The following is a 24458-nucleotide window of genomic DNA, read 5'->3' on the forward strand; positions in this document are numbered from 1 at the left end:
CATATATATATATATATATATATATATATATATATATATATAAAACTTGTATCTAATGAAAAAAATAAGCATTTTCAAAATACTTGTAATATTGAGTGGTACAAGCTAACAACTTCGTTGTATATGCAAAAGACAGTACCTATAATGCACATTCTAATGAAAGTGCCTTCTTTTCAGGGTGCTAGGAAGGTTATAGCATATTGACTGGCCCTGGCAAGAGGAAAAGCTTATTGGTCATCACAGACCTTGTTTTTTTAATCCAACATCTGAGAGGTCCACTCCTGAGCCTCTCCCTACTGTCACCACTGAGGACCATGTCTCCACATATGTTCAGTACTTCAGCTGCTGTTGTGAGGATGCTCAGAATCCAACGACACCTCGGTCACTGGAAATAGCCAGGAAGAGATTCTGCCTTGCTTCGCCATTGCACTTGTACCTACCTGGATCTGTCTCAGCTCATAGCTTTACCTTAGCTCCTTTGCTGCTGACTTTTTTTCAGAGTAGAAATTAACTCAAGTTGTCAGAGAAGAACTGTAAGTTGTAGCACAAAAATAGGCTGTCAAACCAAGGGCAAAAGTAGCTGTTCTAATTTTAGACCCTGCAAATACATTAAACCACTTATTGAAGTTTTCTTGGTGCCTTAATATTACATGGCCTCATGGCCTTCACTCCAGGCACCCGAGATTAATCAGCTTTGTAAGGAAGACAGAAAGTCTCAACTAAACAAGAAATAGGACACCCCAAATCTGGGGACAGTCACTGTGAGACTAGAACATAACAGCACATCTGAATTTTGTAAGGTCACAGAAGAGACATTTCTATTCAGGAATCCTTTAGTAACAAAAGAAGGCCATGTGTAGCAAGTGGAGGAGGAGGATAAAGTAGATAAGACTCTTTGCTTACATTAATTGGCAAGATATATGGACTCTGGGAGTAAGACATTTCTATAGTAGTTTTTTGAGGGGGATAGTTACCTCTCTCAAGGTAAGGCTTTGGGAAGAGATCAGTAGGAAGTTTTGGCTTAGTTATGGATGACCAAGTAGCAGTTAATTTTGACATTTCTTATATCCTGAGAGCTGTCTTAAAGACTGAATTTTATTTGTCTTAAAGATTGAAAAGGCAAAGCACCTTTAACTTTTACTGGAATATCACAGAAAGGACCTTAATGAATCAACTGCAGGTATTTTACTGTTTTATAGGCTGCCTGGTAACATGAACACTATGAAAAACAAACACTGGCTTCAGCTCTCACCTGGGTTTGGCAGTGGAAATATTTTCAGCAATGCTGGCAGCTGGCCAGATAACCACATACACCTTCACTCCCTGACTCCCTCCCTTCATCCCAGAGGAAACATTTAGTTATATCTGCCTCTAGGGTTCCATATGTGAACATATAGCAATAACAGGTCTGGAGGCCTGTAGTCAGCTTGGTTTCTAGAGGAGCGCACAGTCAGGCTTCAGGAGGGTGAGGATGTCTCCTCCATTGAAGGCAAGCAGTTTGCTCTTTGGGACTTTATCCCACAGCATGTATATTGTACCCTTATTCATCATGCCTAGCTTCTTCTACCCACCAAAACACCAGGAGCCTCTCCTACTGTATGTCAAACCAACATTTATGTCAGCGATTTCAGCATTATTGATGGTTGAATTAAAAATGGCACTAGCACCATCTACCAGCTGTATCCATAGAGGAGCATGGTGGCACTCACTGTGCCCCACAGTAGAATTTTTCCTTCATGTCAGTTCACTTGTGTTGACGCCCTGTCGAGAAGAAATGTCTAACAGAGTGGGGGCTGGTTTAGAGCACACAGTGTATTGGGGTGGCTTATTTGTAAGACCTTTCACCTTGTAGATGGTTCTTACTATCAGTTCAAACTCTTCTGGCAAGAGGATTAACTTTCAACCCCAACAGAATCTGCTTTTTCTAAATTGTTCAGTTTGGCTGTTGAGATGGCAGATGGAAGTCAGCAAGAGGAAAGGTAAAGAACTTGGTCTTTCCTGTGTGAAGGGGTCTTGGTATCTGTACTGCAGACTGGACCACGGACTGCTATCCTTGGCAGACTCAGAACATCATTTGATGGTTTCAAGGAAAATCAGTTCAGGGAAAGGAAAATGGTACATTGGAAAGACAATGACTCATGGAGAAATCGAGATGGTGATGGAAACTTTGAATCAAAAGGTAATGTGAGTTTGTTGGACCCTGTATATTTCACCTTGAAACTTTCTACAAAGTTCTAGTTGTTTCTGTTCAAGGAATCTTATTTTTTTCATAAGCTTCATTGCCTAGCTCTTTACCAATGTCCTCTGAATATTGACATTAGGACCTAGTATGGGGAGACAGCTGCAACCATTATGCATGAAAAGAGAGAATCCAGCTTCTACTGTATGCCAAACCAAGAAAGAGTGGTGTTGTCCAGAAAATGCAGTGTGCGTTAGTGGAGACATCGTTTCCAGTGAAGGAGATGAGACAGAATGATGATTTAAAGATCAGGGTTTTATTCCCCATGGTATTGTATTATCATCTTAGGAAGCATAGCACAAAGTTGATCCGAATTCTAGTTCTATTTACTAATACAACTTTCTTCTTGAAAGACACTGTCTGATCTGAGTTCTCTGACTTCAGAATAGAAACAACAGATATGGATTGAGTCCACCTGTCTGCAGTGCCTAGAGCTATTTTGATTTTGGTGTCTCTACCTTCATTCCTGTCATCTGTCCTGGGCCTAGCAAAGTTGAGAGGGAGACAGATCCATTTGTAAGTTTGTAATCTTGCATCCTCCTGAATTTGGGAGAAAGAAGGAAAAATCATTTACCAGTCACCTTCGTTTTTAATCTCATTCACACACTTTTATTGCTGTGTGAAAGCCCTGGAGTTGGGAAAAGGAAACAGAAGTTTCTCGTTGCAGAGTTAAGGCAGGGGTTGCTGCATTGACAAAGTAGAAACCATGTTTGAGAGTATGAAGAAAGGAGGACAGTTATCCCAGTAATGTGTGGTCAAAACCATGAGGGAAGCACACAGTTCCTGTCTGGGACTAAGTTTATAGCATATCTAGTGGAAAGAACATAAGCTTTTAAACCAGGCGTTTAAATCTTGGGTTCATTGCTTAAAAGCTGTATACCTTTGGGCAAATTGATTTAGCCAGTCATTCTCAAAGGTGAGCAGGCATTAGAACCCCCTAAAGGGCTATATATACACAGATTACAGGGGCTTGTCCTAAAATTTCTGATTCAGTAAGTGTTAATATTTTTGCATTTCTAGCAAGTTCCAAGGAACCAGACTTGGAAAACCATCAAATTAATCCAGTCTGGGTCTTAGCCTTTTCATCTATGAAATGGTGCTAATATCACCTACCTCACAGGATTGTTGTGATAATAACATCCATATTGAGTACTTATTATGTGCCAGCCAGACACTATACTAGCATGTCGTGAGCATATGTCATTTAATTTTCACAGAAAACTCATGAAGAAGGATTTGGTATCACAGAAGAGGTAATTGAGACCTGGAGAGTTTTCTTAAGGTCAAACAACTAAGAAGCAAAAGATTCAGAATTTGAACCCAGGCAGTCTCAGAACCAGAGCCCATTGTTCTTAACCATGTTCCTATGCCATTGTTTGAAATTAAATGAGGTCGTGTGTAAGGCATCTATTTTGGTGTCTGACATATAGTTGCTAAATACATGTAGTGACTGGTGGTAATTTTGAGTTGTTCTTTCTTGAAATGACCCAGGGGCAAAAAAAAAAAAAAAAGGTGGGGGGACAGGGTCTGGGAAGGTGATGCGCCTAGGTTTCTAGCGGCTTCTCCTGTCATATTGTGCCAGGCTGGTGGTTTGGCTCCCAGAGCCTCTTTGCTTCCTCTGCTTAGTAGAAACAGGTATGTCAGAGAAAGGGGATAGTCACGGAAACTCAGTTTTCAGGTGTTTCACCCAATCATTTTGTCTGGTGTGATTAAAGCCTAGATTTCATTCTCTCAGGTTGAGACAAACACCTCAACCCCAAAGCAGTTTTTACACGTCATCAGGGTTGGCTTGGACTTGGCCAGGACTGTGATATCTAGAGCCAACCTTTAGCATTCTCAGTGGAACTTGAAACCACTCAAGTTAGAATATATTCTTTGAGCCAACATTGACTAGCTGGCTAATATAATAATAACACTTTACAAATATCGTGAGAGGGTGGAATGCTCAGAAGAGAAAGACAGAAAAGACATGAAGAGATCCTGATTATTTGTTGCATCATTCTGCTTTAAATGGAAGTCCGTGGGAGGATTTATTTATCTTTTGGCGGGGGGAGAGTGGAAGTCACTTCTAGGACAGCTGCCTCATGCTGTCACTAATTTGTCCTAAGAAATCAGAGCCTTTATGTTTATAAGCTTGTAGGTGTCAACAAGCCCCAAATGAAACCTTAATTAAAAATAAATTTCACATCTAGCCAGTGTGACTCAGTGGTTGAGCGTTGACCTATGAACCAGGATGTCACAGTTCAATTCCCAGCACCTGCCCAGGTTGTGGGCTTGGTCCCCAGTGCAGAGCATGCAGGAGGCAGCCAATCAACGATTCTCTCTCATCATTGATGTTTCTATCTCTCTCTCCCTCTCCCCCACTCTCTCTGAAATCAGTAAGAACATATTTTTTTTAAAAAATAATAAATTTCACTGGATCAATGCTTTAATAAGTATCATCAGCAGCAGGAAAAATGGTGACTCACTATGGAAAATATTGTGATGGACTTCTCTTTCATTTAGATCTGTTTAGAAACTAATGCCTTTAAACTCAAGGCCTTCAACTTCGCCTTTCTGATATTTTTTCTTTGCACCTTGAACAAATTCAGTGAAACGTTCATATTGCGAAAATCAAACACTTAGAAAAGTTAGGGGGCTTCTTTTCCCAAAGAAGGAAATAACTTAAAAAATCCAATTATTTATGGTTAAAACTGGAATGATGCCAGTTACTCAGGATTTAACTACTGTTTCCCTGAGAAGGTAATATGAATTACCATGGATGAGGGGAATGTGATTAATGGGAACATGGCTTTTACTTCTGTGATCATTAAAAAAAATCCAACACATATCACACATACATTCCTGCATACATGTATTTATGCATATGTACACCATTCACTGCCTATTAGTTAGTACATTGAAAACTAAGACTTAGGAGAAATTCAGAATAGAAAACATAATTGACAACATTGGACTTTTTTCATCAGGAAGAACATATGATATGCATTTTTCTGGCCCTGTTCTAATGCTCTGAGCAAGCTGGCCTTGCCCTGTGTGGACTGCAGTATTCTGTCCACACCCCTTAACTCCCGAAAGGGATGTGATGAGGATTATCAGGCCAATGTTAGCAAATGTCTCGGGAGCTCGCAGGTAGGAGGCAACACTGGAAATCATAGCACAATTATGTTTGGCACTTTTGATCAGGTGTATCTAACTTCTCTAACTAAAGCTTCCTACACATAGAAACATGAATATCAGATCTCAGTGCCTGTAAAAATTCCATCACCAGTTACTGCTCTGTTCTCATTAGCTGGGGACCTTTGATGTTTTCACCTACAAAGCTTGTAATCTTTCTGAGAAGTAGATGAGGCACTCATTCCTTTGCCATTTACATTTGGTTCTTTAATTTTGTAATGCCACCTTCCCCTCCCCCCTTCCTTCCCACTTTGCAGATCTCACAGGTGTCTGGTCAGACCTGTCAGGTGGGTCTCTGTTTGCCTGTCATTTGGGAAGCTGATGGTCTTACCTGGGCATGGCTGATTGCACAAAGCGGAACAGGGGTTAGTTTGAATTGCAGGTGTGAGCAATCAGTGTAGATCAGCTCTAATCCATCAGATATTAGAACTGCCAAGCTGCTGCAGACACAGCAGAAAGAGCCAAATGCTGTGTGACTAGGTGTGTGTGTGTGTGTGTGTGTGTGTGTGTGTGTGTGTGTGTGTGTGTGTATAGCCAATGGTTTACAGTGCTGAGGGATTTTGTGTGTTACAGAATGTGGTTGACTCTTACAACGGCACAACCTTACTGAGGCCTATTCTGTTCAAGGCTGTACAAGAAATCTTGGTGATAGGACATGAGAAACTGATCACATCTTCAGGCAGCTTATAACCCAGGAGAGAGAAGGATGTATAGCCAGAGGGGTATGAGCTCAGGCTATAGAATTCTGGGTTCAAATATCCATTCTGTCATTATTGTCTGTTTGATCTTGGCAAAGTTTCTTGTTTTCACTGAGCTTCATTTTCTCATGTACAAAATAGGGATAATGCCTACTTAGAAGAGTTATTGTCTCTGGGACATAGTAGATGCTAAATACATGTTAATTGTTATTTTCACTTTTGCCATTAAAAAGTGGTAAATAACCTGAGTGACACATAGTGAGAACAGTCTGGAAGGCTGAGGAAGATTTCAGGAAGGGCGGGATGTGAGAGACCTGAGCCTTGAAGATTCAGACAAGATCACAAGAAAATGGCAATAAAAAAGAAAAAGAAAAAGGCTGGTGTGTGGGTTCTGGGATCAGCAACAAGTTCATTTGGGTTGGTGTGACAGAGATAATGATCCAAAGGGTGTCTAGGACTGTGCTCTTCAGGGATTTGTTCCTTCAAAACAAATTCTGAGATATGAATGGCCATTTATCACAAGGTGCTGTTGTAAATACTATCACCACGACCCACCTGTTGTGCAAAAAGCAGGACACATTTTTCCTTCCTGCCAGTGAATTTGAATGACTACATGTGCGGTCCTCAGCCAAAGAATGTAACAGAGGCAACTGCTGTAACCAGGAGCATTGCCTTTGATTAGTTTTGACACTGAGGAGGAGCCTTCAAGCTCTGGGGAGATTGCCCTTAAGATCCCTTCGTGTTTATGCTTCGTATCAAAATGTGGCCTATGAGGGCCAGGAGATACACCACAGAAAATGATGAATGCTACCTAAACTTCATATGGTAACTATTTCACAATATATGTAAGTCAAATTATTAGTATGTCAACTATATATCATAAAACTGGAAAATATAAATTTAAAAAAAGACACACAAAAGGTGTCTCAGGAGCATAATGATGGGTCAAATTGTCTGGTGGAAAATAGCATATGGAGTCGGAAAACCTCTGTCATTTATTAGTGAGGAGACCCTCAGCTAAGTCACCTCTTCTTGTGAGGTCTCAGTTGCCCCATTTATAAAATTAGATGCCATACTTATTATGAGTGGAAATCAAATTTTTAATTCTAAGTCTTTCTTAGGAGGCAGCAAAGCCTGTTTAGGCCAATAAATGCAATGCAGAATCACAACATATAAAAGCAGAGGAGTTCTGACTGGTGGGTAAAGGGCTCTGCCAAGGACGTAGGGTTCTCTTTCTCCTGCTCCACTTCGAGTTGGGCATAGAAGGACACCTCATCCTCTTTGGGGCATGATGTCCAGGCTGATGACTGCGAGACCCTGAGATTCCTCGTACTTGCAGCATGCTGCAATCCTATCACAGTTTAAATTAACTGACAACGGAGGGTTTGTGATTTTCAACTTTTCCATTAACTTGACTGAAAAGTTTTAGAAAATAAACTCATCTCCTTAGGTCTCTCTGTTAGCAGATTGCATAATATTTATTTATATGATGGTTTTATTCACAAGGCATACTTTATCAATAAGTGCCAGAGCGCCAACACCAAGTGTCCTAGTAGGAAGGCCATGAAAAAACTCTGTCTTGCTGTGAGTTGGAGATATTATTCATACGGGAAGCTATCTTTGTTAGGAATGCTTACCATATATTTGCAGTAAAATCTTGCCCAGCACTGAAACAGAGGTGAGAAAACTGGAAGAGATTTTTCTCAGAAAAGGCTTTCCCTGGAGGTGGCTGATGGTTGTCTATTGACGACTGGCCGAGTGACAGCAGCATGGTCACACAGAAGGGCAAATGCTCTGTCCCTGAGAATTTCCAGCAAAAAGGAAAGCAGCTGAAAGATGCTGGCATCCTACCCCTTCAAAAGTTTCCCAGGCCATGCTGCCCATTAGAGCAGTCAGTACTAAGCTGGAGATGATGATGTTGAATTGTTGCCTTTATGTGCCTCCTAGCGTGTTCCCCCAGCAGCAGACCTTCAGTGGCCAAGAAAGCCAAGAGCCTTGACCATTCCTAATGCTACAATAACTTGGGTTGGATTATGAGCAAGATGATTGTGCACAAAACCCAAAATTCATGCAGGGTAGACAGAAATCCAGTCCAATACCAGTCACCAATGGCTGTCATAGAATACCTGTCACTAGGTGATGTGCTGCATCTCGGGGGAGCAGCTGTGTGGACCAGATGATTCCCATGGCTTTCTTGAGCCACTCAAACTTCACCTTTGCAGCTGGGGACCTAGCAAAGGGAGGTGCCTTTTATTCTGGAACCTTTATCTTAAGTCCCAGGTTCATCAATGATTCCTTGAAAGTTGGCTTGAAATTCTAGGCCAATTTCAAATTCTCTACCAATATTGAGTTACTATGCTAATTTTTCACTCAACTACATGCATATTCTTATACATATTATACAAGGAAAACAAAGAAACAAGCCCTGGCAAGCAGAAAAGCGAAATTCTGTGTGTTGACTCAACCAGAAGGGACAGCTGTGTGGCTATATTATTCTTGCTGTGAAAGATGTTCTCATTCAAACCTTAACACTTTGGAAAATCCCTTAACGTCGCCAATCTTCAATTTCTTTTTCTTCAAATCAGTTTAATAAAACTTACCTTGCAGAGTGGTTATGAGGAATAGAAAGTATATTTTTACCTTCCAACATAGTTCCTGGCAGGTAGGAAGTCATAAATTGGAACTTCATTATCATTTTTGGTCTCTATTTGTTAATAGATTAATACTATTGATAATTGTGTCTGAAACATGAATCCATGAAACACAAACTACTTATGTGAAATTCTCTAACAGATTTTTCCTGTGTAAGACTGGGAACTAGACAGCTGTGTCCATACCAAGAACACACAGGAGAGATGGCCCACAGTCAACCATCTAATACTACTACATCTACATTCTGTAAATGCGAATTCATTATAAACAAATTTATTATAAGTTTTAAATAAATACTATATTATTTAAATAATACTAGATTAGTATAATAAATAGTTTAAGATGCTCCTGAGACATGGTTTAGCCTTTTTGGAGGCAGCAATTCCAATATAGTTTTGTTCAGACCAATTCCTAAAAACACAGGAGATTAATATTAAATGAACACATTGACAAAGTGATATGAGTTAAGTCACTCTCCAGCCTTGTTAGCTTAATGCTAATGTGGACAAGGCTTAAATGGCTAATTCTATCTAGAAAGGCAGGTATGAAGAGCTATCTTTTGACCCCTTTGCTGGCTAGGGTGTTTTTCTTAGCTTGTGTGGAAAAAAAGAAAAACACACTTAGAAAAAGATTGCTAGGTATTTCTTTCCTTTGGTTTATTTTTTCAGCCAAAATATAAGACCTTACTTAGATGACTAGCAATTAAGGAATTTTTGTGGTTTATTTCCTGATCTAACTGCTTACTTCTGAAGAAAGCAATCCTGACAAGCTTACTTTAGCCTGGATCTTACCAAAAGTATAAAGCCAAAAACATTTTTGAAGGGTTTAGAGAGAAAAGTCAGGCTGGAAATGTAACAATAAAATGCTCCTTAAGGTTGCTTTTCCTAGATCACATGGACTTTATTTTTCCCCCTTGGATACTGATTTTATAGAAAATAAACAATTTTCCAATGCATTAACCTCATATTTTAATGACATTGGAGACCTGCAGTGGAACTAGAAGGTGAGTAATCAAATCAATGGTGGTAATTCTACTTACGATAATACTTTGAATTAATAAAACCCTTTACTCATAAAGATCTCACCACTGTTTGCATAAACTTGACCTCATTGCTCTGTAAGCATTGGTTGAATATGGATTTAAATTTTACTTCTTTTTCCACAGCCTTATTATAAGGAAGTAAAGGACTTTTGAAAACCCATTTTCTAGGAGAAACTCAGAGACGTCCCATTCAGTGTCAAGATGCAGAAATGCATCTTCCTAATTATCATCAATACTGGGCAGTGCTAGTGTCAGGTGAGGCCTGAACCAGCAGCTGAGAATGCCCCCAAGGACCAGATATTGTCATGGCTCTGATTGCTGACCCTAGGAGGCTTCCCTTGCTGTTGCAAGATGACTGCCAGCAACCCCTGGGGCTGTTTGCTGCCTGGCTGACCCACGCCCTGCCCAGGTTCTGAGCTTCACCCCAGTGGACTGGCTTAGTCGCGGCTTAGGGAGGCACACAGATCACATCCATTGGCTACGAGAACTCAGGGTTCTCATTGGCCTCGTTAGAGTCATGGCCTTCATATTTGGGTTCCTGGGAGCAGAGTGAGCTTCACCCAGAGCACGCGGTCCAAGACTGAGGGAAGAGAAGTTCCCCTGGAGCAAAACCAGAGAGGCTGCCAGGCAGAAAAACCCAACCAAAACACAGAAATGACAATGGGATTGATCTCCAGGTCACACTGTTGAAAGTGGTGGTGGGGGGAGTGAGCTAGTGGAGAGACTGGGGGCTTTTGAGCAAGAATGTGGCAAAGTGAATTTAGGCGTTGAGTGATAATGATGATGATAATAATATCTTGCATGGCTAGTGCTTTATATTTTCCAAAATGCTTTCACTTACCTGAGCCTTTTTAATAACATTGTGACATAGAAGGGTAGGTATTATACCTATTTTGCAAATTACATTGAGGTGCAGAGAAATTATTTAGAGATAATTAGAGAGCTAGGGTGGTGATTCGGGCCTCTTAACTTTTGGTACACTCCCTTCCGCCCCCTCCTGTCCCGTATTATCATTTATAATGTTAACTATTACTAGATCAAGCTCATCAAAGTAGATTACTCAGTTCTGGAATGTTTTCCTAATTTATTTACAGAATATTAATTGAATGTCTGCTATGTGCTGAACATCACGCTAGGTGTCGGGGCTCAAGGAATTTATGAAGAGGTAAAAACAAGCCACTATTTTGAGTCATTAGCTAAATGAAAGCACAGAGAGGGGTGGGCAAACTTTTTGACTCGAGGGCCACAATGGGTTCTTACACTGGACCGAGGGCCGGAACAAAAGCATGGATGGAGTGTTTGTGTGAACTAATATAAATTCAAAGTAAACATCATTACATAAAGGGTACAGTCTTTTTTTTTTTTTTTAGTTTTATTCATTTCAAATGGGCCGGATCTGGCCCGCGGGCCGTAGTTTGCCAACGGCTGGCACAGAGTGACACAACACTAATCTAGGCTTGAGGAAGGTGGAGGGGCTGTCAGGGAAGGCTTATGGAGAAGATGTCTCAACTAAAACCTTAAAAATAAGTAGAGGTGAGCCAGATAAAAGGATGAAAAGACAAGAGTGGGGAGGGTGTAAAGCTTTCTAACAGTAAGAACAGCATGTACAAAGGTCCTGGGGTGAGAACATGGCATGTAGAAAACCTGCACAGAACTGAATGCTATGGCTGGAGCACCAAGTGCCAGAGGTTGAATTGTGGAGATGAAAGAGGCTACAGAGATTAGCTATGGGTACACCCTGAAGTGTCTTGAATGCTTTGGGCTTTATCCAGAGGGAATGAGGAGATATGGAAAGGTTTTAGAAATGCCACTCGGGTTATAAAATGGAAATCAGTGAGAGCAGGAGGGAGGAAGTAGGAAGAAAGAAATGGGACTGGAAGCCCAATTAGATGGTTTCAGGCACTGAGGAGGGAGGTGATGATGGCCTAAATTAAGGCAGTGTCAGAGGAAGGAAAAGAAGTATTTGGGTTTTCATGATATTAAAATTGCAAACTTCTAAAACATTAGTTTACCCAAAGAAATAATAAGTGGTGTCTATGCAGAACTCTTAATTTTATCTCTTCATTCAGGTGACTTTTTTTTTTTAACTAAGATGTCTTTATTTTTTTGTGAGTAATCACTATGCTTTAATTATGTTCAATTTGTAACAATGAAATTGGGGGTCACCACAACATGAGGGACTGTATTAAAGGGTCGCGGCATTAGGAAGGTTGAGACCACTGGTCTAAGGTTTATTTCTACCTCAATTGCTGGCCCCTACCCAGCCTGGCCCTGTTCCGGGCTTGGGCAGGAGGCAACCAACTGATGTGTTTCTCTCACATCGATTATTTCTTTCTTTCCCTCTCTCCCCCACTCTCTCTAAAGATCAAATATCCTCAGGTGAGGATTAAAAAAACAAACCACGGTGGGAAACCTGCTGAACGTTCTTGCGCATCTCCAGGAAGGCCTGCGGGGATGGTGCCTCGACATTCTGGAAGGTGTTCTGGACTCTGCCGAACAGGATGAACGTTTTATACACCAGATCGATGAACCCCAAGTGGTTCTCATCGAACAGGATGAAGACTCCAGGATCGCGCCAGACTGAGCCATCTACAGTACCAGTGTTCACGCCATAGAAACACATCCTGCAGGTTCGGGGGTAGTTCTGGTCCCTTGGGCTCACGCCCACAGGCAGAACAAACGGGACAGGCTGCTCCTCTGCAGCTGCAGCCCCGGACTCCCCGACGCTGGGCTGGGCAGGGCTCTGCCAGCCATGGCCCTCGCTTTCCTCGGTCCCGTCTTCTTGCTGCTGCTCCTGCTCCCGGAGCACCTGCCCGCGAATCTCCCGGACCACGCGGGCGAGCTCGTTGAAGTCGCGGAAGATCTCGCCATCTCGCAGCTGGATGCGGTGCTTGAGCTGGATCTCTACGTCGTTGTGGTGTCCCGAGATATTGGTGACCCTGGCATATCTCCCATGGAATCTGAGCATGACAATCGATAGGCCGCAGTGATCGTATTTGCCTTGGAAGAGGCCTGGCCTGATGAGGTCGTCCGGGCGGCTGGGCGGGAGGTAGAGGCGGCGGTAGGCCAGGCGGTCGTACCGCAGTGTGTCATCCAACAGCAGCGCCGTCCCGAATTCCTCCCTAAGCCGCGTGGGTGCATCCCTTCGGTGGTCTGCCTTGTTGCACTGGCTGGCGAGCCTGTCCTTCCGAATCCGCAGGTGGCGGCGGTGGGGCCTGCGGTGGCGGCCTTCCAGGCACTCCACCGCGGCTGATTTCCGCTTCGTCAGGCGGATTCGGAACGCGGGCTTGAATTGCATTGGACCGTCCACATGGGTGTTAAGACAAGGCACGTACGTCCAACCAGTGATGCCTAAGCCGTCCACCGCTCCATACAGCAGTGTTTTAAAGCCCTTAGTATCCAGCTGCCACAATCCCAAAATGTGTCTGTATGGGTGGAGCAGCTTCGCATAGACTTCTCGGTAAGACGGACCTACCGTCGGCAGATTCTGCGAGTTTTCACAAACGCCAAACTCCTCCCGGCAGCGCCGTCTCCAGATGCTGTCGCTGTGCAGGATGTGGCGGAATTTGGTGCAGGCCTGGGCCAGGCTGGCCAGGTCGGTGCCGGGGAGCGAGGCGAAGATCTCCACCAGCATCTCCACCGGCAGGTCCTGCAGCGAGCAGTGCGGGGGCGGCCTGGGGCTGGCGATTCCTCCACTCGCCGCCCAGCACCGCGCTGCGGCGTCCGCCTCGAGGTGCTTTTCTGCCGAAGCCGGCTTGCCCTCGGCCGCTGCCTTCTCAGCTGGGCGCTGGCACTCCTGAGGACACCGACATCCCCGTGGAGAGCCCAAGCCGCAGAGGCAAGCGCACGCCTCCATGCCTCCTTGCTTAACAGCCACCACAGTGTGGGTCACCCTGCCTCAGCTGGGTTTTAAACTGGCTAGGTCCGCCCTAAAGTCCAGCCACGCCCTCCAGGGCCTAGCCACGCCCCCTGAGAGAGGAGCCAATTGCAGGACTTTAATCCCATACCTATTAACAGTCACCTCCCTTTCCCAGTGCCCCCTCCCTGTCCTCCCGCCCTAGCCTCAGGCAGTCACTAATCTCCTTTCTGTAGGGATATGCCTCCAGGGATATGCCTGGTGGGGGGGGGGGGGGTGGACATTTCACAGAAATGAAGTAAAAAAACCCCACAAAACTCAGATATATCTACACAATGGAATACTGCACTACACTGTGGTAAAAAAGAAGGAGCTCTTGCCATTTGCAACAGCATGGATGGAACTGGAGAGCATTATGCTAAGTGAAATAAGCCAGTCAGAGAAAGATAAATACCACATGATCTCACTCATTTGTGGAATATACAGAACAACATAGACTGATGAACAGGGACAGATCCAAAGACAGAGAAACAGTGATCAGACTATCAGTCCCCAGAGGGAATGTAGGGGAGAGTTGGGGTAAGGGGAAGAGATCAATCAAAGGACTTGTATGCATGCATATAAGCCAAACCAATGGACATGGACAACAGGGGGATGAGAACATGAGTGGGGGGGAGGGTGTTGGGGGGAGGTTGGGGGTTACTGGGGGGATGAGGACACATTTTTAATACCTTAACCAATAAAGAAATTAAAGATTAAAAAAATAAAATAAAACATTCATGAGAATGCTTAAAAATTGGACCCGTCTGTACATTGCTGGGTGAAATGTAAAATAGCGGGGCCACGTTGGAAAACCAGAGTCACCTAATGGCCTGGAAGTTCCACTTCTAGGTACATACCAAAAAGAAATGGAAACATGTTCACACAAAATCTTGTACACAATGTTCACAGCGCCATTATTCATAAGAGCCTCAAACTGGAAACAACCGTAATACTCATCAACTGATGAATGGGTGCTGCGGTCCAACCCCAGCAGGTCCTGGGGACCCCAAAGGTATGGACGGAGTCAGAGAAGAAGGAATGACATGGAAAGAGCGTTCAGTTGGTCAGCAGCCTAGCCAGGATCTCTAGCCAGGATCTCCAGCCAAGTTCTGGTCTGGATCTCCAGCCAAGTTCTGTTCAGGATCTCCAGCGAAATTCTGGTTAGGATCTCCAGCCAAGTTCTGTGTTTAGGTTCTCTAGCCATGTTCTCCAGGTTCTCCAGCCAGGTTCTGTAGCCATGTTCCCTTGCTAGGTTCTCCAGCCAGGTTCTGTCCAGGTTCTCCAGCCAGGTTCAGTCACCAGGTTCTAGTCAGGTTCTCTTGCCATGTTCTATCTGGGTTCGGTAGCCAGGTTCTGTCTCTAGGTTCTTCAGCCAGGTTCTCTTGCTAGGTTCTGTCTCTAGGTTCTGTGGCCAGTTTCTGTCCAGGATCTTTTGCCATGTTCTCTCCAGCAAAGTTCTTCTGTCTCTAGGTTCTGTCTAGGTTCTGTGTCTAGGTTCTGTCCATTCAGGTGACTTTTAAAAAAATTCCATTGGACTTGCTTTATTCAGCAAGCAGTTATTGGGCACCTATTGAAAGTAATATATTCTAATACTGTCCAGGTCTGCCATTTTTATCAGTTTATGTTGTATAAAATACAACTTTAGATACATCTTTTAGATATGCCACAGCATCAGTTAATTTCCACCTATTTTACTTAATTTCAGAATTGTTCTGAAATTCATATTGAGTATAAGAGAGAAGGTTTTCAAAGAGAGTTATGAGATAACTTGTGTGTGTGTTTAGCACCTTTTGCTAAGCTAAAAATCTTGTTTATTTTTCTGATAATCTATAGGAAAAAGGGCAAAGTATACTGAACAGATTACCAATTTATATAACTGGGTAAAATTGCTACAAAAATAACTCCCAATGCATTTTTGCGGGGCTTGAATTTCAAAATTAGGGCAATTCTATATTCCCACAGATGCAAATGGGATAAAGTATTTAGCTCCTGCATAGAATAAAAGGTTTTATGCAAACATTTACTAATTAATTCAGCTAAATTTTGATGAAGTCCGATGCTTAAAAACGTTCTATTTATGGAATTAAAACTCCCAACACTTCTTTATCATCAGCAGGCTGGGCACAGTCTTCACCCAGGTATCAGCTCCTCCAGTAATCTCTAGTCTAGGCTGTTGCAGAGCTTTACAACTCTGGCCGATAAAGGCAATTCTAATTTAGTGCTCACGTTAATTATCAGTAATATTAAATGAATATATTGGAGCTATTTACATGTGTCACTCAAGGTTGCTGTATTCTAAAGAAAATGATTATAATTGTTCTTATTAGTTATCATATTTCATGCTTCTGCAGTGACTTTTTTTTTTTTTTGGTTGGGTTTTGGGAATATCTTAATGAGGAAAAAGGCTTACAGTATTTTAAAATGTTCACAAGGCACCAAATAGCACTTTCTAATTCATTAGTCATATGTTATTGGAAAATTCCTTTGTGTTACTTTATTTGTTTCTGAGCACATGTAAACCAGATTAAAAAGGAAAAATGGGGCAGTCAATCTTCTCTGATAACTGGTGAAGAGATTATAATACAGAATGAAAAGCTGAATACCTCTGAGATTTGCAACACTTTACATTACTCTGAGTTTTGTTCTTAGTTCTGCTAGGGATTGATATTTTGTTGCCTATGGATTTTCCTACAACAGTAGGGAATTTGGGTATCTAAGTGGCTTCTTTTAAAATCTTATTCCATAGGAATTTCTGTCAAATAGCATGATCTTATGATAACACTCAAAATTTTTCAACAAGGATTAAAGAGAAATTGCAAAGAGTACTGGACAGTACAAAGAGAATGGGTCAAACGCATACTGTGTGCATATTGTGGCTGTTAATATCATTTTTCTCCCATTAGATTTATAAAATGTTAAAAAAAGAGAAATTTTGTTGCCTAAATAGTACCGAGTTAGAATCCTGACTCATAGGAAGCCTGTAGGATATCTTGTTTTCGTAGTACCTTTTTCCTAAACTGAAAGCATTTCACTCTACCCTGTATTGAATAAAAATTTGTAATTCTAATATGTGGATTATCTGCCTGATATAGACACCTGATTAAGTTTCACAGTAGATTCAACATTCAAAACTTTGACAATAAAAGCTGCCATGCCCTGGCCAGGAGGCTCAGTTGGTTGGAGCATCATCCCATACACCAAAAGGTTGGGGGTTCGATTCCCGGTCAGGGCACATACCTGGGTTGTGGGTTTGATCCCCAGTTGGAGGGTATATAGGAGACAACTGATCGATGTTTCTCTTTCTCTCTCTCTCTCTCTCTCTCTCTCTCTCTCTCTCTCTTTCTCTCTCTCTCTCCCTCCCTCCCTCCCTCCCTCCCTCCCTCCCTCCCTCCCTCCCTCCCTCCCTCTCTCCCTCTCCATGTCCTCAGGTGAGGATTAAAAAATAAATAGTAAAAAAAAAAGCTGCCAGATGTTCACTTACATAGTTTTGACTTATATAGAATAACATGTGATCTAGTGCAATTGGGGGAATGGGGTGTTTCAAAAAACGGATTGTTTCCAAAGCTGCAGTTCAAGTTTTTAAATCGTTTTCCCCCTGAGCACTCCTATTCATCATCCAAGGCTCAATGCAAAGTCGCCTCTTCTGGAGATCTCTAGTCTCTCTGCCAGCCCTGGTCAGAGTTTATGCTCCCCTTTTATATCGCCACACCATTTTGTATCGTAAGCATCTGTTGTACTCACCTGTCCTTATCATCCTCCTTCTCCCCGACTCCTCAGTCTCTAAACTCACTGAGAGTTGGCACTCTGTCATGTTCAGCCTTATTCTTTCAGGGCCTTAATGCCGTGTCTCAAACACAGTAGATAGATTCTCACCATGTAATGAAAGCCAATTGAAAAGAAACCACACACGTCCCTACCTTCTTAAAGTGTACCAAAAATAATCATAAAAACTTATGATCACTTAGACTTTTCATCATGAGCCACAGAGCTTCGTAAACCTGCCAAATGCGTGTGTGTCAGTTTTGCTCTGCGTGACCGAGCTGCCTACAGCTCGTGTGCCCTTTAACGAGCTCCTGAGATGAGGTGGGCTCTTGGTGGCAGGTTCTAAATCATTTGGGGTCCTTTGAGCTGACTCCTAGTATCAGAGTGTCTGCGCCTCAGTGTTTTAATTGACCTTCATCACTGTGTTGTCTTGATCTCAGGCTATTGACAGTGATGCTATCCGCTAGACATGCCGGGGGCAATCGCCTTGCCATATTACGTGTAGTGAGTGAGTCCCCACAGACATGTCCCCAATAGGACCAATGCTGGACTCCAGCAAAGACCATCAGGGAACTTTGAGGAACAAGATTACTCACACATTGTGGGGGTACATGGTGCACCCAAGGGAAGAGAGGGAGAGATATATTACAGACCTGGTGCTCTGCCTTTATGGTCCAAGGGTGGGGTGTCTGGGGTTTCAAGGTTTTCCTCGTTATTGGCTAATCTAAAGCATCAGAGAGGAATTAGGGTACTGGGGGGGAGAAGTGTGGCCACTGAAGTGGTCAGTTATCTAGGTTACCCAAGGATTTCTGAAAGAGGGAGCTTTGGGGGGGCGGTGCTGGAGGGGGCAGCCTAATTCCTTATCTGGGTGTCTTGCTAGTAGCTGTGTCGTACAGCTGGCCATATGTTTATTCAAGGTGCATGTCTTTAGAAATCGATGCCTTGGCAATTAAAAACTTAATGTGAGGCATTTACACTACACTCTGCCACTTCCGGTGGGCCCCTGTCTCCTTTCTCTTCCCCCTTTAGTTTAAGCAGCTGATGACTCTTAAACCAAATGCCCTGGCTTTCAGAGTGATCACCATCCTTTCCTCCCAATATGCAAGCCAACTGCTTTCATCACGTCTTATGGCATCTTTTTGGGTAGTTTCATTACTGTTTGCTTTTCAAATGTTCAATTATATGTGCTCCCCCCCCCCCCCCATCCCTCCATTTTCCTTTACTGGCAGAAAAGGCCTAACTTAAAAAAAACCAAAAAACCCTTTAGACTCAATTTCATTCTGAATGCTTAAGCTGAATGTTTAATGTGTAGGGAAAACTGCTTCCTAGAAGATAGATGTATTACTAGAATGGATCCTCATGTTAAATAATTCCTTAACATTTACCTTTGTATCTAAAGGAAAGACAAATACAATTCAACTTTGCAAAAGAAAAATAGAATATTGCAAAGGTAACAGATTCATTTAAGTAATTCTATAAACTTTAAATCACCTTAGGATGAGATCTTTGTTCATTCCCTTTAAATTTTTCCAAAACTTTCAATAGTATTTATTTTAGTATCTCACAACTTCTACATTAGACTTCTGATAGTTAACCCAAATATTTCCTACAGTAAACTTTGCCTTTCCTTTACTGTACAATTTGCATTGAAAACAGATTCTTCACTCATCACCAATCATAGTTCATCTTTCAAACACTTAGTGACTCCTCTAGTCTGTTATTCTTTGCCCCCAAACTCACTTTTGTTTAAACTTTTACTTTTAGGATTTATATAAACCTGCTATTTCTCTCCCCCCCCCTTAATTATTGCTCCTTTCCAAGATGCACATTAGAGCAGCATTTCTTTAAGTAAGATCCACAAACCACTTGCATCAGAATCAGACTCATTTCAGCATTTATTGTGAAGGACAAGGGCCTCAGAATTGAACTCCATATATTTATTCAGTTTCCAGTATCTCACTTTGTATAAAAATAACAGCAATAAAAAGGTGAGTGTTCTATTAATAACTAAATTTAGATTGAGGTCCGTTTGAGCCTCTGATCACCCCCCCCCCTTTTTTTTGTTAATCCTTACCTGAGGATTTTTTTCCCATTGATTTTCAGAGAGGGTGGAAGGAATGGAGGGAGAAGAGAGAGACACAGCGAGACAGTGAGACATGGATGTAAGAGACACATCCATTGGTTGCCTCCCACATGCACCCAGACAGGGGCAGGATGAATCTGCAACCCAGGCATTGACCAGGAATTGAACCTGCAACATGGGCTGAAGCTCTAACCACTGAGAAACACTGGCCAGGACACCCCCTTGCTTTTCTGTGTCTTATGAGTTGTGTTATTGAAAAGACTCTATAGAGGTCAAGTAATCCTCAGTTACTTTTGAGAAATTCTCCTGCTTTTTCAATCTCAGTTTGGGTTCTCTTTCCTATCCATATTTTCTCTGGAGGGATGCATTCAGTCTCATGGTTTTAAGTGACCTCTACAAGCTAATAGTTCCCAAATTAGTAAGGCTAGCCTGGCCTCTCCCCTGGATTCAGACCTGTTTATTCAATTATCTACTAGGTGTACAGGTTAATAATGCGATTTTGTAATCAAAGAAAACACGATAATTTCAAGAGAAACATCAAAAGTGCTTTATTCAAAGTAATGTCCATTGCTAGCTACACATTTCCCCCATCTTTCAGGTAATTTGTGGATACCGTCCCAATAGAACTTTTCTTGTTTTGAGGCAAACCATTCAGAGACCCAATTTTCCACGTCATACATTCTGAAGTGCTGCTCAGAAAGCGCGTGTGCCATCGATTGGAACAAGTGGTTATCTGTAGGAGCAAGGTCTGGTGAATATGGCGGGTGGGTTAATACTTCCCAGGCAAGATCTTTTAACGTGTTTTTAACTGGTTTTGAAGTGTGTGATGGTGTGTTATCATGAAGCAAAATTACTTTGCCATGTCTTCTGGCCCGTTCTGGTTGTTTTACGGTCAAAGCGTGGTTCAAATTGACCTGAACATCCTTTGTCTTTCACATCGAAATCATCACTTTTAAAGTGTTTAAACCAGCATTCACAAGTATCTTGAGATGGAGCATATTCACCATAAGCTTCCCAAAGTAAACGATAACTTTCAGCAGCACTTTTCTTCAGAATAAAGTAATGAATTAAAACTTCCCGCAAATGCTCTTTTTTGGCATGACATTCAACATTTTTAAGCGTAAAAATATCTATGATGTTAACACCCTCAGAGATTTGATATATGAAGTTTTGAAGCTTGTTGTCAATACAACAAAATAGCATACATATCCAATCGCATATATAGCAACATATGTGTAACTCTATCTATTGAAAAAAATCCGCATTATTAACCGGTACACCTTTACTTTTCCTCTCCATTTGAGCATCTAATGGGCATCTCACATTTAACAGGACAGAAATTTAAACTTTGATTTCCATCCCACTATCTAAAACCCATTCAAATAAGTGGCATTACATTTATTCATTTCCTCAACCAGAAACCCCAGTGCCACTTCTGTTTCTTCTTTCTCTCTCGTCCCTTATATCCAGTTCCGTAGCATGTCCTGATGGTACCACATCCAACATATATTGAAAATCTGACCACCTCTTACCCCTTCACTACTACCATGCAGGTCTATTGTCCCGTGGCTAGTTCTACAGTAGCCTCATCACTGTTCTCATGGCTTTCACTCCCACCCTGCAACCAGCATCAGAATCACCTTTTTATAGCTTCAGTCAGCTTGCATGTCTTCACTGCACAAAACCCCCTGCGGGGGCTTCCAGCCATACTTGGAACACAACCTAGAGTCCTTACCAGGGCCTGAACGGCCTACAGGATGGAGCCTGCCTCCTTCTCCCACCTTTGTCCTAGCATGTTCCTACCTCAGAGTCTTTGCACTTGATGTTTGTTTTGTCTGGAATGTCCTTCCGCCACAAATCCACCTGACTTTTTCCATCACTTCTTTCAGGTCTCTGACCACAATCACTTTACTTGAAGGGGCTTTCCTTTCTAAACCACCACCCATTTATCACTCTTTATTTCCTTGCCCTGCTCCCCTTTTCTTCCCATATATACTATCTGGCATTATATCATGTGCTTATATTTTATGTATTTGCTGTCTGTGGTATTCCTGTCTGTGTTATTCTCCTGGAAGCACCACTTCTTCACATTATTCCTCCAGGGCCTAGAGCAGCAGCAGCAGCAGCAGCAGCAGCACATGATGTCTGTTGAATGTATGAATTTAATCCAGGCCCCTTCTTCATACAATACTTCAGTTGAACTGTGGCTGAGAGTTTGAAAACAAAACAAAATACATTCTAGATATTTTTCATGTCCTAAAATGACAATGAGATGACTCAGCTTTGGACAATCCCCAAAAGCACGTTAACCTTGCCTTTTTTGTTTGAAGGTGCTTCCTTAAGTCTGATCAGCTTTATTCTCACATTGAAACTCTCCTTTCGAATTGGCTGAGAGCTCCTACAATCTCTTAGCTGGGCCCTCTGCCAACCCAACCCCAAATATAAATGGTAACACAGTCATAATTGTTTTCATTATTTGATATCACCATGAATCTGTGAATACAAGTTACCCACAGGATTTCCTCTGAGGCATTCCTTGATCTTGTTCCCTGCTTTATAGATTAGATGTATTTTGGACATATTTAGTCATATTTTTACTCCCTGGAGTAAAGTATGGTAGCAAGGAAATATGTTAAATTGGATATCAGGTGTATTAAAAGCTTCTTGTTTCAGTGTTATCAGCCATGCTTATGTAGGTTGTTGAATATATTATGCCCAGGATTTAGTATATGCATTAAATATGATCGAGTTCACTAGGAAATATAAAAATAGAACAAAATGCAACACTTTACTTGCAGATTGGAGGTGAGGTGATTGGTATGTTAATTAAAGGTGACCTCAGCACTCTTAATATTAACCTCCTGATTTTCTCCAGTGTTTCAGGTAGGGAAAAAAATTACTCTTCAATATTCCTAAGAATGAGATTGGATAAAGGATACAAATGAAGTCTAGACCAAGTACAAAAACATGAGCTCCTTCTCCTGGCTGCTCAACCAATGCAGACTAAGTCTGGGGATGAGATAACTATCTCAACAGCCTTCAGACTTCAAATTATAGTAATTATGACAATTTGTACCAATAGCCATGAGGTGGGATTTTTGATGTGGCTAAAAATAACATCTGTAAAACCCAATAAAAATTACATTTTGCTAATTTTCTGATAAGATACTGTTTTAACTATCCTGTGTCTTCAGCTGCTGCCAGTTTTCAATTAGAGGATTCCTTTAAAAAAATTTTTTTTAACCCATTTTGTCTCCTGGATCCAATTCCATCCTCAGCAATGCATTTGTTTTAATGATCTTAATTAATTGTTTTGTGTGAATTTTGCCTTTCAAACTGATACTAATCTTGGAGACTTTATTAACTTGCTGATTGTGAACGCTGGATACAAAAGGACCAATAGCGGGCTCAGCCTGTTCTTTCTGGCTTAGAAAACAGACCCATAGAGGCCTGCTCAGCCAAGTCAGTTGGGAAAAGGACAAAGAGGAAGTGAATATGGGGCGACTAATGCAGGCTGGTTCTGCAGTTCTGTCCAGCTTGGCTGTTGCCAGCTCATCCTGAAGGCCCAGTCGTTGGTGGGAGCTCCCAGAGAGCTCCCCTCAAGCGCCCTGTCACAGTGCCTCATGTGTCTTCCTGTGCTGCTCTTTCTTAAACACTTTCCTCTTAGTTAATTTTTGATGAAGAAAATCACATATTTCCCCATCTTTTTATTGAAAGATGATGAAATTGATGTTCAGAGAGCTCGCTCAGTTGGTAAGTGAGTACCACAGGCAAAGCTGAAGCAAAGGGCTTTTGATTCTCCTTCTAATGGTCTTTTAATCAAATCATGTGGCCTCTAAGCTAATATAATTGTGTGTGGGTAGGACTCACCCCTGGCTCCTCAGAAATCATTTTCTTTTATCTCTGCACTCTCTGTCTACTCCTTTTTCCCTCTAAACAAGCAAACTCTCCCTTGATCAAGCCACCACCTCATCGTTTTCCTTTCCTTGTCTTCACATCTATACTTTTTAAAACATGTTCTTTTATTGATTTGAGAGATAGAGAGAGGAAGGAAGAGGGAAAGAGAAACATTGATGTGAGAGAGAAACATCGACTGGCTGCCTCCTGCAAGCCCCCCTATTGGGGATTGAGCCCGCAACCTAAGCATGTGCCCTGATTGGGAATCAAACTGGTGGTCAATTGGGAATCAAAGGCGAGGGATTTGACTTTTTATCTACTTTCTCCTACTTGCAACAAATAATCTCTTGCTGACTGGAAAACACACTGATATGTCACATTATCATCTAATTCCTCAGCAATCCTTTTCCATTAACTAATCCATTCTCTTCATTATTTTAAACTTTCTCATTGGAAACAGACTAGACATTTCCAGTTTATTTTAGTTTAAATCAAAAATAAAAACATTCCCTTTAGAGTGAGTCTATGTTTTATTGGTTTATTTCATTTCTGCTTTTGCTCACTCTTCTTTTTAGAGCTTGAAGACTCAGACTGCTAAGAAATCAGCTTTCTAGCTGGTCTGACTCAATGGATAGAGTGTTGGCCTGTGGATTGAAGGGTCCCAGGTTTGATTCTGGTCAAGGGCACATGTCTGAGTTGCGGCTCAATCCCCAGTAGGGGGCGTGCGAGAGGCAGCCAATCAATGATTCTCTCATCATTGATGTTTCTATCACTCGCTCCCTCTCCCTTTCTCTCTGAAATCAATAACAATATAGTTAAAGAAGAAGAAATCAGCCTTTCCTTAACGTTTGAATGACTTGTTAGGAAACCTGACTCTGTCTGTGCCTGGGACATGAATAAATATGACGTGAGTAGTTCTGGTCACGTCATTCTTAGGAAGCACCACAGCGTACTAAAGGATCATTCCGTATCAGTCAGAAAAAGGCTGGAAAGAAATAGTCATCTTCAGT

The 24458-nt window shown here is 42.0% G+C and overlaps 1 protein-coding gene across 1 annotated transcript; it reads right to left on the reverse strand.

Moving 5' to 3' along the window:
• Positions 1-12194: 12194 nt before the first annotated feature.
• Positions 12195-13763, reverse strand: LOC308515330 (F-box only protein 31-like; the record flags this gene model as incomplete). The annotated part of the gene is made up of 1 exon (XM_081085963.1): positions 12195-13763. The coding sequence occupies exon 1, from the start codon at positions 13662-13664 to the stop codon at positions 12195-12197; it is 1470 nt and encodes a 489-aa protein (XP_080942089.1). The 5' UTR covers positions 13665-13763.
• Positions 13764-24458: the final 10695 nt, after the last annotated feature.

Source organism: Myotis nattereri (genome assembly GCF_964212035.1).
Source record: "Myotis nattereri genome assembly, chromosome: 3".
NCBI lineage: Eukaryota > Metazoa > Chordata > Mammalia > Chiroptera > Vespertilionidae > Myotis > Myotis nattereri.